This window comes from Gopherus evgoodei, chromosome 18 (genome assembly GCF_007399415.2).
Source record: "Gopherus evgoodei ecotype Sinaloan lineage chromosome 18, rGopEvg1_v1.p, whole genome shotgun sequence".
Lineage (NCBI taxonomy): Eukaryota > Metazoa > Chordata > Testudines > Testudinidae > Gopherus > Gopherus evgoodei.
The window spans coordinates 15445136-15460711 of record NC_044339.1 but is presented as its reverse complement, the minus strand read 5'-3'; the positions used below and the strand labels follow the sequence as shown (position 1 = coordinate 15460711).

Sequence of the window (15576 nt, the reverse complement as noted above, 5' to 3'; positions counted from 1 at the left end):
CCAACCTTTGAATTTATTTTTGGCTGGATTCAAAAAGGTTGTGGTTTGTTTGTTTTTTTTTCTGATGCTTTTCATTATATTTGATTGTGGTTGTTTGGCACCATGGCAGCTCAGTGAGGGCACAAATAACACATTGCTTTTGCGTGGTGTTAATTCAACTGCCTGGAGGACGGTCCAGTGGTTAGAACTCTAGTTTGCAACTCAGGAGATCTGGGCTGAATCCCCTGCTCTGCCACAGACTTCCTGTGTGACCTTGGGCAAGTCACTTAATCTTTCTGTGCCGCAGGGCTTGTCTATACAACTGCTTACATCAATTTAAGTTATGTCACTCGGATGTGAAAAAGCCACCTCCCTCAGCAGCGTAAATGAGATTGACTTAGCGTGCTGTCCACACCGCGCTCTGTCTGTGGGAGATGTTCTCCCACCAACATAGCTTCCGCCTCTCGTTGAGGTGGAGTAATTATTCTGAGCACTCTCTTGTTAGCATAGCCTGTGTTCACCAAATGCACGACAGTATCCCTGCCCGGTTTCCCAGGGCGGCTGTGAGGAGCAACATGCTAAAGATTGTGAAGCACTCGGATGCTGTGGGAGCGGAAGCTGTACAAATCTGATTAGAAAATGATCACTTCAGAGCTTTGCCCAGAACCTGACATTACAAGCTGGGGTCACTTACTCGGAGGGTGTAAATGGGCATCGCTCCAGTCACATCAATGGAGCAATGTTGATTTACCCCAGTGGAGGGCCTGGCCCAGTATCCCTGCCCTCGCACATCCGTGGCGTGCTCCTTTCACGTTCGCAAGTAAACCTGACAGCCCAACAGCAAGAGAGAAAACCAGCAGTGCCACGGTTCCAAGGTAGAGATTTCTCAGGCAGACTTTGAGTGTCTAATTGCCAGTGAGCTGTGTAGCAATGCATGCTAACTGCCTGCACTCACTAGACGGTGCTGCTGAGATTGACTGACGAAGGCCTGGAAAACCAGCTGATGCCCATCTTTGTTTAGGGAGGAAGGGACTCTTTCTTTTCCCCCTGTGATAAGTGGACCCAAAAGAGAAAAGCACTCCTGTTCAGGACAGTGCTTCAGGTCATGGTTAAGTGCCTTTGGGACTTCAGCATGTGCGTAAGTCCTGTCCTGAATCGGGGCCTCTGCGTGCAGGGCCGGCTTTAGGAAGTGCGGGGCCCAATTTGAACAGTTTCAATGGTGCCCCGGCAGGGATGACTAAAAAAAACCAAAACACACACATGTAAAAAGAAACGTGGGGCTTGTACTCACCGGGCGGTGCTCTGAGTCTTCGGCAGCACTTTAGCAATGGGTCCTTCACTCGCTCCAGGTCTTCGGCGGCACTGAAGGACCCGCTGCTCAAGACCCAGAGTAAGCGGAGGACCCACCACCAAAGTGCTGCCGAAGACCCGAAGTGCCGCCAGGTGAGTAAAAATTAAAAAGGCGCCTCTAGCCAGGGAAGGGATTCTCACTGGGTGTGGAGCCCTCTTAGGCATGGGGCCCAATTTGGGGGAATTGGTGGAATAGGCTTAAAGTCGGCACTGTCTGCGTGTGATGGATACTTAAGTGCAGCTTCTTCATCAAAGGGAAGTGTGTGGTGCACAGCTGCAGGAGGTAATCTCAGCAGGTCTGTCATGTTGTGTTTTACATGGGGTGTATGCCTGCATCAGCTTACGCCACAAGCAAAGGGAGTCTGTTTGACCGCACAGCTGTCACATTGTTATAATTAATATCCAGTTCCCAGACTAGCATCCCGGGGGGATTGTGGATCAGAACTGAAGCATTGTGGCACAGCTGTGGGTGTGCAGGACTGTAGCAGCAGGAGGAACTGTTGGTCATGATGAAAACACCTTGGCAAAGTGGCATTGGGGGCCCATTTACTCAAGTTTGGAAGGTGCTAGCATGGTCCCTTCTGAATTTCTACCCTGAGGAAAGTCCATAGAGATCTTGTGGGTTTCCTGCTCGCTTTCAGTTGTCCCCATGTGGGTTTGAGTGAGCAGGATTTGATGCAGCCTTTGATTGTTGTCCTGGGTTTCTCAATATGGAAAGAGAGGACCACTCAGGCACCAGCCTTTCCCCTCAAAGAATTTTTAATTTTTACAGCTCCTACGGAAAAGAACTAGCATCGGCGCTGAGCAGCGTGCTGGTGTCTCTTGAATTCCCTTGTCCCGCGCTTTCTGTTTGACATGCCTGGCTCATTCTAGCAATAGAGAGATGCACACATGTGAAACTGGTAGGGCATCTCCTGTGTTTCTTCAGCCTTAATGAGAAGCTGGGGGATTCCTTCCGCAGCATATGCTGCTTGAGCAATTTCTGGCTGTCAAGGATCAGCTTTAAGTTATGCACCGTTTTTACAGAGCTTGGTGTTTTGGTCGACTTGGTGCTGCTTTTGTCTCTTCCCTCAGCATATGTCCCGGTCTGTGGCATAACCGCTGAGATCTGAGAGGCAACTCTGCAGATTATTGCTAGTATTTCGCATTAAACATCTTTCATCCCCTGGTCTGAAAGAACTGTGCACAGCTGGGTAAACATAATCTCCCATGCACAGATTGAGAAGCGGAGGCACAGAACAATTAAATCCCTTCTCTTGAGGTGGTGGCAGGACTGGGATAGAACTCAGATCTCCAGAGTCCCAATCCAGTGCTTTATCCACTGTACCTCATGGCTCCCTGTACTATGGTAGTTAGGAGCAAACTCAAATGGTGCAGAGTTTTCTGTTCCTCTAAGTATCCAAATGTAGGGTGCTTCTCTGAGCCCCTTTGGTGCATGTAGAGGTTGAACTGGTAGCCAAATTTCATTTGGGGACTTAATTCCCTTCCCCATGGGGCATATTGGTGGGGGCTAAAAGGAGTTTTTGCCACCTTCTTGGAGCACTGGGCAGGAGTCCTCTATTGCTGGATGGGCGTATCCTTCATGTTCAGTTCCCTGTGATTCCAGGGAGAGAACACTGGGCTCAGACTGGTGGATTTCAGACATCCTTTCCTCTTGTTTTGGGTGGGAAATGGTCTTGTGATTTGAGCACAAACCCCTGGATTCTGTTCCTGATTGTCACAAACAAATCCTTTAACCTCACTTTGACTCAGTTTCTCCCTCTGTAAAAAGGGGATAATACTTGCCTATCCCGCATGGGGATTATGGGATTTAACTAGTGTTTGCAAAATGTCTGAGAGCCTCAGCCGGAAGCTGCTGTGGAGTGGCTGAGTAAGATTAACCTGTTCCATTTAACGGTTTTACCCCAATTCACCATCGTGTGGAACATAAAACAGAAACCCCTGGGAAAAGGAGGAAAATCATTGTTAAATAGGTGCCCATATAATTGACTTTTAGCCCTCTTTTAAGTCCTCTATACACTTATTACACATACGCTGTTCAGCTCCCTTGATGGTCTACAGTAGCTGTATAACAGTTTTGCCTTTTGAATCCATGCAATCAATAGAGCACGTCATAGTGTCATTAACTATATCCATTTTATTGCATTCTCCGCATGCAATTTATTCTCTCTTGGCCAGCTGTTAGATTAGAGCGATCCATTCAGTCTCTGATAGGGACAAAGTGGTGAGTCAGTGTTGGAACATGTATTGCTGAGGTGTAACTAGTGTGATTTTTTGTAAAACATTTTTTTTTGTCCCTAAAACAAAGATTTCATGTTACTGGACTGTCATTCGGCTCATTGGTGGCAACAACGGTGTTTTCTTGTGGTTCAGAGAAGGACCTGGGATGAGAGAGATCTGGGATGTATTTCTGGCTCTCTTTTGAGCCCATGTTTTAAAATATGGCCTCTGATTTTGGGTGCCTCCATTCTTACATGCTCAACTTTAGACATACTGCATCAGGGCCTAATTTTCAGCAGTGATGACACCCTCCCCATCTCCTGTTGAGATCAATGGGAGCTGCATGTTTTCAGCGCTGCTGGAATTCAGACCCTACTGTAGGGTGTCAAAAATTGGATTCCCCCTCCCCAATTAGCAATTACTTTGTGCCTTATTTTATCTATTGGTGAAGCAAGGATGTTCCATTTGACATCCTTTGATGAAAAGCACCTCAAAATGCTAATGCAGCAATCTGAGGGAAGCAAGGGGAGACCTGCCAGGTAGGGCCCTCCACCAAGACTCTGAAGACCTGGGTTCGATTCTCAGCTATGCCACGGGCACCCTGTGTGACCTAGACAAGTCTCTGTGGGTCCATCTACCCTTAGAGGTAATTTGTCTCCTCAAACCGGAGTTTTAGCTAGCATGGGTATGTCTCCTCAGCTGGAATTTACTACCAACTCGAAGTGTAGACGTACCTTTTAGACTCTCTGCCTCACTTCCCCATCTATAAGAGGGGGGTGATAGCACTTTCTTACCTCCCAGGGTGTCGTGAGAATAAATCTGTTGATGGCTGTGTGGAGCTGGGATACTATTGCAATGATGGCCATAAAAGGAACTACTGAGAGACGCCCAGGAAAGGTAACTCTCAGCTGCGTAGCGTGTCTGCAGGCTGGGGCAGCTTGTTCGATGGGTGGGTATCTGAGGGGACTGTGTGTAGGGGGGGGTGACCCTTTCTCAGGGAAGCCATTCCAGCCCCTAGCTGCACAGTGGCGCATTGCTACATCAGATCCTGTTCAGTCGGCGTTCTCAGGAGCTACAGGTCAATTTCCACAAATCAGTCCATTACAATGAGCTATGGCCTCTGGGAGGCTTTTCTTATTGCCTTCCACATGAGTGCTCCGGTGCTGTTTATGAAACGTAAGAGTGACAGGGCGCCATAAAACCCATTGAGCCTGAAGGGAGAAATATGCAGCCAAGCTAATGCTGTTTGGGGAAAGTGTGTGGGGGGAAGCACATCCCCTCTGCTCAGACCAGTTTCACTTTGGCATTTCCTCAGCAGTGGTCTTGAAACAGACGGTTGCTCGTAAACAGGGTTATATGCACAGTGCTCTGTATTACAGCCTCAGTGACTGGCTAGCAAAGGCTGCAGTTCGGTGTAGTTATTTAAACTAGGGGTGATGGGCAACCTTGCTTAGCTGTATTGAGGAGCAGTCCCCTGAAGGCTGGAAGTAGGGAGCCAGTATTGCTCCGTTTTTTGTCTAAATTCACAATGTGGCCTTAAGTCTTAGAGGCCGAATTCTTCTCTGACTTATATACTAACGTTTCCACTGACAATCTGGGCATTGGTAAATGGCTGGAGTGGACAGGTGGCTCCTGGAGGCGCTGTCGCAGAAGAGGGAAGCGTAGGGCTCTCAGCTGCCCAGGACTTTGGCTTGGTTAAATCCCAACTGGCCCCTTTTCCGCTCTTGCCCCTTGACGTTGTTCACCCAACATAACCTGACTCCCCTGCTCTCTCCCTCGTGCCTCGAACCAGCAGGGAAAAGGCAGAACATGGATGGGGGTGCCAGACTATGGGCTGGTGGAGGAAGGTCTAGGGTAAGTCTGCTGCGAGGAATAGAACGTGACTCAATACAGTGCCTGGGGCCGGTACCCTGTAAGGATTTGGAGGGAATCTGCACTGCTGAATTCTAACAGTGGTCCCTGTGATAACATAAGGATTGGCGGATGACATGGTGTTGTCAGGCAACCAGCCTCCTCTCTAATGTGGCTTTGCAGCCTGGAGTGACTGTGAGTCCCAGCATGCTCTAGGCTGTTTCCTTCATTCCTCTGTATCTCGGCAATGAATTCTGGGACTCGGGGTCTTCCTAGGCTGCAAGGCTGCCATAAAGGGGGCTGTACTCAGTTGTGGTTTATGCCCTTTGGCAAGCTGCTAACTCCAAACGGGGGGTAAAGGTTGGGGGTCCATGCACCGTGTGACTGAGCCCTCAGGATGGTGAGCGACAGCGGAGGGTGCATGCAGCAGGTGATTTGTCTGCTTTGCAGCAGGGAGACTCATGGCTACCCTAGGGATACCTGAGAGGGACAGCGAGTATCTAGCAGTCCTTTCAGAATGACCCAATAGCTACTTCTCCAGAGAAACACGCACTGGACTGTCAGCATTACTGGAGTAACTCAAATGCCCTTGTGAATGTTTCTTGGATCCTTGATCTATGGAGAATATTGAGGGGCATTGGGAGAAGGTGGTTGTGTGTTCAGAGGTAGAAGTATGTGTGAGAACTGATGACTCTTTCCTCAAGAGTCCCTGTGGTGTTTTCTCACCTGAGTTAGACTCTGGCCCAAGGTTCATTTGTGCCGCCTCCCTGATGGTCAGGCTCCCGGCAGGGCGCTGTGAAAACGTGAACTGGAGTCTCCAGCTGCTGTGTGAATGTGTGACCAGTCAAAGCTGCCTTTCTGCTGGCCTCTCCAAAGCGTGCCACGGATCTGCTAAGATTCATGTGGAAACAATCCCCTCTCTTATCCCAACATCAAGACCATTGGGACCACAATCTAAACTAGAGGGTCTGAGCCTGCTTTGTTCAATGAAAGCATGATGCTTTCTGGGCATTCCCAAGGCAGGGAGACCAATCTGTCCCCTCGTCCTCTAGCTCAGCTCCAGTGGGGCCCTCACGGAGCAGTCTGTGGGAAGCTTGCACTACTGCTTTCTGTGTAGTACCTGTCCTCTGTATTCAGTCTCTGGGGCTGCGAAGCCAGCACCCTTCCTGGACACTAAGCACATCGGCAGGTTTGTTTTTAGTGAGGTGGTGTGTGACCCTTGACTGTCTTCTGCCCCCTTGTCTCTCACAGCCCGAATGCTGCCAGCAGTCGAGATGGACTGGACAACGAAACAGGAACGGAGTCGGTTGTTAGCCACAGGCGAGAGAGACACCGGCGGCGGAACAGGGAAGGCCATGAAGACGGTAAGCCCAGTGTCCCTTGTATTCATCTACGACATCATTCTGGAGCCCCGTTGGGGAACCCCCGCCCACTGAGAGAGGTGGCTGTGGGTTCCTGTGCCTTTAAAAAAGTTGGCAGCAGCAGTTCTCAAGCAGGGGTCCAAGGCCCCTGGGGGGCTGTGAACTTGTTTCAAAGGCTCCGCCGGCTAGGGCCGGCATTAGGCTCACTAGGGCCCAGGGCAGAAAGTCGAGGCCCTGCCACCTGGGGCTGAAGCCAAAGCCTGAGCAATTTAGCTTTGTGGGGCCCCTGTGGCATGAGGCCCCAGGCAGTTGCCTGGCTTGCTACCCCCTTAACCCCAGCTCTGGCTTTTATATGCAGCAAACCAGTTGTTATGGAACAGGTGGGCTGTGGAGTTTTTATAGCATGGGGTGGGGAAAGGAAAAGGTTGAGCCCCCCTGTGATAAAGGACAGAGAAGCATCTTATTGAGCCGGGAGCTCCTGTATTTCCCTATTAGCCGGAGCACTCTCCAGTGAAGTGAAGGGGGGTGGGGGGAAATCCTATTGCGAAATTGCACAGATGGCTCCAGCGTTTAGAAGACGGGTCCCAGCTTTGCTTCTGCTTATTATTTATATTGCAGTGGAGACAAGGGGCATTTTAGAGCTGGTCAGAATTTTCCAGATTTCTGTTTTTGATGAAAATGCATCTATTCCCCACCCCCTTTTGTCTCATCATTTTGCTCCCTTTGTTTCAACCAGTTCTAGCACTTTTTTTTTTATACATATACAGAAAAGGCTGCTGGTACTAACTCCACCAGGTCTGTCATTGGCTCCCAGCCTCCCACTGGTGTTTTGCTGGGGTCATGGGTGTGTATGTACCATATTCTATTTAGGTAGCCTGGTGCAACTCTCAGCTCTTGGTTTATCTCGGGACACCATCTTCAGTGCTATCTTAGATTTCCCCCGAACTCCTTACCTGCCTCCAACACCCGAGTGGTGTAACTGACGCATCTCATCAGACTTGATGCTGGTGCTGCCTCTGGACTCAGCCCAAGACTTGTAAACCTGTGTATGCACAGCCCTGCCCGTTGTGTGAAGGAGCATGAAGTTCTGTGTGGCCGTGATGGGCATCATAAGTGCCAGCTGTAAAATCCCACGTGACCACAGATATTACACTGAGGGTCTGATCCAAAGGCCGTTGAAGTCAGTGAGGATCTTTCCATTGTCTTTAGTTGGGTTTGGATGAAGCCTGAGAGATGTGGTAAGGAAGCCATGGTTTACATTGCTGTGGGTGTGCATATCATGCCTGCCCACAGATTATGGTTATGAAACATTTGCACATCCAAGGTAAGTGTGTAAAGTGTAGAATTCCATCCGGTGGTCTCTACACACCTGAGTCAGCTTATTAATTACTTGCCGGAGTAGCAATGTTTGGCACATCCAGGGTTAAGTGTTATGGCTCATCAAGTGTAAAACTGTCCTGCTTTTGGAATATTTTGCTCTGACATCTCTTGAGCCTGTGTAGGTTTAACTCACAGCCCCACCTGCCAAAGTATCTGCGAGTGCCTCCAAACACAAGACCAAAAGGGCATAAATACTGTGTCGGCAGCAGGTGTCTTTCTGTTTATTTAACCACCCAACATGTCAGTGGCTCGGAGAATGAATGAGTGTCCCTCAAATGGCAGGTGGAGCAGAGAGCTGTCTTCACATGGTACTGACTGCAGATTCCTTTGGGAAACCACTGGAAAGGGGGGGAGTGTTCGAACAATGTTGGGTCAAAAGGTTGTTACTTGAAGAATGTTAAAAGGCGACGTGTGTTTAAAGCTGGTTTATTGTCTCCCTCCCTCCCAATCTCTTTAGAAATGACTGCATTAAATATGCCAGTCTGAACTCGATAAGAAGGAAGTTTTAAGAGACAGACCTCTTGGCCTCCTTTACCCCCACTCGCCTGCTCTGTGTCTCTTCTCGACGCTCCACTCCAAAGAAACAGAAGGTGTATGTGGAGTTTGACAATTCGCTGGAATCTCTCTTTGTTGTTTGCTGCTCTCTACTGCTAATCTGGCGGGCCCCTCATTTGAGGTCTGACTGGATCTGGGTCCCACCTGGCCCTAATCTGATGCAGGGCCTGCTGCTCTAGCCAGAGCTGTGTGAAACTCAGCAGAACCTCTCTGCCTGGAGCTCCTGTCCCTGATCTGGCTGGCTTCAGCCCCTGTGGATTGTGCCTCCCAAGTGTTGCTTTGAGATTGAGGTTCACATCCCAAATCTCAAAGGGAAACTTGGCCAAAACCACCTAGTGTCACCTGGCTCTCTAGGTCGAAATGTAGTTCCCTGTCTGTGTGTGTCTGTCCATCCCTTGCTTGTCACATGCTGTGTGAATGCCTGGTGCTGTCTTTCCCTCCAGCTGTTTGGTTCCACTGCAGATACCTGCTAGGGTGGGAGGGGTTGGATGCAGTCAGGTCCTTTCCAGCAAAGGTTCAATCCTGCAAGCTGCTGGCAAGCTTCCGGGCTTGTTTGGCTCCTGGGTGGATCAGACCCTAAGGGCTGTTGACCAAAGAGCTAAAAATACCCTGTGGAGCCCATGCCTGTCTGTTTTCAATGTCTGTTGCCTTTTCCATTCATCCATGCCCCTTTCTCACTCACTAGCCCAGCGTAGGGGGAGCGCGTGTTTTAGGCCTTGGCTCCCATGGGCAGATGTGTATTATTACAGCTGAGGCTGTAGTGGGAGAGGGAGCAGAGAAAGGGTATGTTTGTTCTCTGCTCAGCTCAGAGGATGTTTCCCCTTCCCCTGATCTCTGTGATCGGCAGTGAGCTGTTCCCCCATAGACACCCCTCTGTGCAGCATGCTGAGGTAGGTTGGCGGGGCTCCCAGCTGCTGTCTGGAGGGGACGTTTGCTAGACTTGTCAATGCCTGTTTAAATGTCTGGGTCAGAAAGTGGAGAAGAGCTGGGAGGCCGCTGGCAGCTTAGGTTTGGGAGGCTCTGGACAAATTGTTTGGTTTGTGGGCTTCAGTCCATACAGGGTTCGAAGCCTGGAGGTTCAGATTCAGATCTCAGAACTCAAAGCAAATTCAGCTCAAAGGTGACTGGGAGGCTTGTTTCCAGATACAGTGTAGACATACCCCTGATGAGTCTGTTTACCTGTGCCTGACTTCCTTGTCCATTGTAAGCTCCATGGGGCAGAAGAGTCCATGTTTGTCCAGTACTGAGAATCCCATCAGCATTTAACAAGGGGTAGTAATGCTGTGGTGAAAAGCCACGGGACCGTTAGTAACCACTGGTGGCTGCTAAGCTGAAAGAACCTGAGCTTTTATCTGAAAGGTCACACCGTCAGCAGCATAGTGCTCCCAAGAGCCATGCGGGGACAAAGACTCACTCCTGACTGGGCGGGAAGTGCGTTACCTACTGAATTGCTTCCTACAGCACCCTGGGTTTTCCTAAACTGACCGACCCAAGTACTGATCTGTTTCAGCACTACTCTAGCTTGCCAGACTTGGCAGGATCACACTGAGACGCTGATGGCTGTGACTTCAGCTGCAGATGGTATTCTTGATCTCCTTTTCTACAGACCTTCCATGCAGTGTTGCGTCTGCCACATGGCGGTGGAGCTGAGCCTCAGAGGAAGTGAGTGTTTATGGACTGTGTTCACTGGGCTGTGAGGTGCTTTCAGATCCTCCTGGATGGCAGGCACTATCTGTCCAGTCTGATCACTTTCCTTGGAGGCTTCTCGTTAGGCAGAACAATGAATTGGGTCTTGCACCATCCAGATTATCCCATCTGTACACAGAGGCAGCACCTGTTCCATAATCTGTTTATGTACCCCTAGGCGCGCCGCATGTGAATAGCGTTACATTTTCCTAGCAACTGCATAGCCCTGGCCCTCTGAGATTGCGTGAGGCCGTTGTGTTTGCTGCATGGTTCCAGACTTTAGCCTCTTTCCCCTTCAGTATCATTCATTTGCTGCCATGACAATCATTTGTTTTCTAGTGTGAGAATTGAAGTTTGCAAAGAGAAAGTGTCCTTTTTAATTAGAAGAGGTGCTAACCTCTGCTTCCCACTATTCTCTGGGAGATCCATAGATCCTGACCTGTCTAACAGGTACTGGGATGCATCTTGTCAGGTGTTCTTGTACACGGCGTTTTTTCGGTTGTGATTTGTAGGGAGCTAAACAAAGTCCTTTTGGGGGTGTTTTTGGATTGGTCACCATTGTTTGACATAAAGTCACAGGTGGGAGATTTGTGATCAAACAGAGTAGCCCTGAGTTTGCTGGGCATGCCTTCTCTTGATAGTGGCAACCTCTTTATCAGGGACCCCAGATTTTTGGGGGGGATAGGCAGAATTGGACACATGGAGAAATGGAAAGTTCTGCTGCTGTTTTATTTACTTGTCCAATAATGGAGCAGAATTTATAACGAATGCTGATAAGAATCAGAGGGGTAGCCATATTAGTCTGTATCCACAAGAATGAAGTGTCTCGCCTTTGCTGGAATGGTGCCATAAGAACAAAAGAATAATTGTACTCCAGATCAGATGTGCTCCATCCACTCCAGTTCCTAGTCTCCAGCACCATCTGGTTCAGGGGAAGGTCCCCAAGATTCTAGAAGAATAGACTGCCTCTTAGTCGGAGTTGGCTTATGCCCCGATGCATGAGGGTTTCCATCCTATCAAATGTTACTGGGGGTGTTCTGGTTATCTGGCTAGATCTCTGACCCTTTCCTGGTAATGGAGGGATGGGTCTGACACCGTATCTTGCATCCCACTATTCCCTACCTTGGATGGCATTGGGACCTGAATTTTGCTACTGTGGCCCATCGCTGCACTTAATGGGGTTTACTTCACACACTGAGTTTTCCCTATAACAACCCTTTGCACTTAAATGGGGTTTACACATCTTCACAGGGCTTTACCTCCCTTAGCTCATTACTCATTAATCCTCCCGGAACCCTGAAGAGGCAAGTAAATTGGAGGGATCACCCTTGTTTTAATGAGGGCACAGAGGTGAGGCATGTGAGAGCCTGAGCCTCCCCCACTGAAGGCTATGTGAGTTTTGCGCTGGACTTCAGACTTCAGAGGGAGCAGGATGAAATTTTCACTGACTGGCCTAAGACAATCGTGTACGTCGCTGAGTGTGTGTGTTTGAAATGCAGAAGTTCCTGGCTGCTGGCACTGTGTTCTGACCGCTAGCCCACACCTTTCCCTATGCATGGAAACTCCTCCTTTTAGCCCTGTCTTGGTTCTGCCGATATTGCCAAAAAGAGATCACTTATCCAGCAATGTAAATGGCTGTTCTGCACAGTGATCTGTTCTGCTCCCTGTAGCACACTGGATGAATGAACAAGGCCTTGGTGATGTGAAGGAATGTGCTTCAAATAAGAACAGTGCCTTATTTCTAATTGAAGGCAACCATCCGGGCTTGTCAGCTCATTACAGCTTCTTCTCTGGCATTTAATTAAGATTAAAAGGCAAATGTAATTTGCAATGATTCGTCTCACTGGAAAAAAAAATCCAGCATTCCTCTGATTAGTGAGATTGATTTTTGAAGCCCCTTCACAACGTAGCTCGTGTGTCAGCAGAGCCATCCTTTCCGTGAGCCTTCTGGCCATCTCTGCCTGCTGGAATGAAAGGATGAGGAGCGTATGGCTGTGGAACAGACAATAGGATTAGAGTCCACAGCCAAATTCAGGGACAGGAGCTGTGTGTGTCCCTCGTCACTGTGAAATAATGGCCAAGCCCCTCCTCAGCTGCTATGGGAATAAGGCAATATACGAAGTCTTTGATCTGGCCATGTAGAGACTTGTTATAAGGAGACCAAAATTACAGCTCCAGTAATTCACTAGGGTGTGGGGGAAGTGTCCTCTTTAGTGCTCTGAGGACCTTTTGGCTTTGTTCCAGGGGCGTTAATTACACTGCAGTGCAAAGCCCCGCTTGTTTTAAGCACATGGACAGTGCCATCAGCTCACCAAGCTACACTGAAAAAATGCCCCGTTATAGAATCGAGAAGTCATCTATCCAGTCCCCTGCACTCACGGCAGGACTAAGTATTATCCAGACCATCCCTGACAGGTGTCTCTCTAACCTGCTCTTAAAAATCCCCGATGATGGAGATTCCACCACCTCCCATTATGTTCCCGAGTCCGTCCTTTTGTTTAAACGAAACGATTAATTTCCTTTCCCTGCCAAAGGGGGAGGGGCATCCCCAAGTGCTGCAGGAAGGGGAGGAATTGAATGGTTTGTTTTTTTTTTTTTAATTTCAAGCAAATGCATAGCAGGAGAAGGTGCTAATGAGACACAGGGGAGTATCTCAGCCTCTGGCACATCAGGGTAAGGCCCAACTGGGACGGCAAACTCCTTTTGCCTAAAGCTTTCTCATTGTGGGGTTAGGAGGTCAAGTGTTAGAGGGTTTTTGTTCCACTACAAAACAAGAAGACAAGCAATAGAAAATCCACTGGGAGTAGTGGGTGAAACAGGAGCAGAGGGTAAATTAAGGTTGAACACACTCAGAGGGAATGTGAGTAATGGAGAAAAGTGGAGAGAGGGAAATTCTAACTGGTTTTCATGGAGAGGACATCCGCTCTTGTCAAGCTGGCATTCAGGGCCTTCTTCTGGCTTTAGCACATAGCGTAGTGTTCCTGTTATCTAAGCCAGTGGTTCCCAACCTTTTCCGTACCAAGACCACTCCCAGCCCTTCCTTGCCATCTAGCCAGGACCAGACTGGGACATCTTCCCACTTACAGAAAGGGCAAGGTGGGGAAAACTCCCTGACACCTGTTTGCTGCCCTCTCTGGGGGGTTGCAACCCCTGAGTTGAGAACCCATGAGCTAGGCAACCCCTCTTTGGTTGTCATTTTAAATTTGATTAGCTGTTGGAATTTTCCAGGACAAGAAAAAATGGTTCATGGGTGAGGTTTTATTTTTGTGAATTCCCCAAAAGTTCTTTTGCAAAGTTTGTAATGCCACAAACCCACTGAGGCTCTCCCCTTCCTCTGCCTGATCTAGCCAACCATAGTGGAGAAGGTGTGTCTGTTAGTAGAGTGCCCCTGGCTTTAGGTATTCATGTGAGAGGTTGAATCTTGCTGAAGAGCAAATTATGCTCTAGGTAGCAGTGCTTCAAAGAGACTTTGTGCAGCTGATCTTCAGTTTGTAATACAGGATCTAAAAAGGGAGCATTCCTTGTGTCCCCGTTCAGTGTGAACATTCAGTCAGTTCCCATATTGATGCAAAATGATAAACGACAGCAGTAGTTACTGGTAAATATGCTCTCTTTCACCTGCAAAATGGACAGGTGCAACTCGCCTCAGGCACGTTCTGTAACCCACAATTCTCCAGAAATGAAACCTGAACAGTCCCAAGTGATTTTCAAAGAATATGATTCACTTCCCCAATGCTGAAATGCAGCCATCTCTGCTTCACAGAGTGTTACTGCGCATTAACAGCAGCGCAAAAAGTAAGGTAGGAAGAATCTTCCCTGCAGCTGAACCTGCAAGGGCAATTTCTGCTAGGCAGCGTGTAACAACCCAGGCTGGAATTGGGCCGTGATGTAAAGATCATACTTTGCCTAATGATAGGTGCTGTTGGATCTTCAGTGATTGTTTTATGTTGCATTCAATTAATAGACATAAGCAGATCCTCCACCAGCAGAATTTTCCCTAGCACCACTGTGTAGCACAGTAACTCAAGGATCCCTAGCAAAACGTTAGGCAGCAGCTGTCACTTTTCCATTTAAATTAGTGGGGCGGATGGGATGGAGTACAAGTAGTTATGCAGATATACACCGGGTTCATGTGTGTGCAGAAGCAGAAAAGTGAACAAGGGGAAGAAACCCCTTTCGAAGTCCAGGGTTCTCAAGTGTCATAAATTTGGCCACAATAAAAGTTGGGATGCAGCCTAGTGCACTGGCCTAAAACTCAGGAAATCTGCGCTCTAAGACGAGAGCTGCCACCACCACCCTGCTCTGTGACCTCAAGCGAAACACTTCCCTAGTCTGTGCCTCCATTTCCCTCTCCCACCCTCTGGCTGTTCGGAGCAGGGATACTCTCTCGCTGTGTTTGGACAGCACCTAGCACCGTGGGGCCCCAGACCCCACTTGGTGGCTTGAGGCCCTACTGCAAGATAAATAATACTTTGTGAGTGCCCCGTTTGAGTTGTTGAAGGGGTGCACATTGGTGTGTTTTTGCATGTGCACTGTGTGTCTCTGCTCCCATGCTCGCTGACAGCAACGATGGCAGAAATCAGCCAGGGAGGCAGTGTAAATAACAGGTGGCCTTTCTTTTCTTCCCATCCGTAAGGGTTAGAATCCTGAGCTGATCTCTGCTGCCTTGTCCTACCATACAGCAATGGAGCCACTACAGAATAATCTCTCTTTCCTGAGCCAGGGGCTTTGATAATAGGTAGCTCAGTGCAATGTTCAAATAAAGAAAGGTCTTGTACAGACCAGTCATTCGGGTGGTTGGTGGGGGGGGGAATGAGCTGATCAGAAGCTGGCAGGATCAGTAGAACATGGGTGAGAGTCTCTGGGTGGAGGATGCAGAGGGTGAATTAAACGGACATTTTCTAGTCGGCATTTACCATTTATTTGCCAGTAGCACACAGAGCCCCAGCCACCATCCCCATTGTGCTAGGTGCTGGATGCGGACGTAGAAGTGAGAGACAGATGAGGAGCTTACACTTGGAATAGCCAAGATAGACAAAGGTTGTGGGAGGGGGGTGGAAACGGAGAACAAGGAGGGGAAAGTTCTCACCCAAGATCACAAAGCAGAACAGGGACCAGAGTCAAGGTCTCCTGAGTCCTAGTCCAATGCCTCATCCGCTAGGGCTGCTGCCTCTCTGATTATTGGTCAGCTTGT

General features: G+C 48.9%; 1 protein-coding gene across 10 annotated transcripts in view; it reads left to right on the top strand.

The window, feature by feature from the left end:
- The window catches only part of DVL1 (dishevelled segment polarity protein 1), a 176425-nt gene that overhangs the window by 100066 nt on the left and 60783 nt on the right, over positions 1 to 15576 (top strand). For all 10 annotated transcript variants that reach the window (XM_030537311.1, XM_030537312.1, XM_030537313.1 and 7 more), the window contains exon 4: positions 6652 to 6764. In XM_030537311.1, the coding sequence (XP_030393171.1) occupies positions 6652 to 6764 (113 nt within the window). The remainder of the gene's footprint in view (positions 1 to 6651; positions 6765 to 15576) is intronic.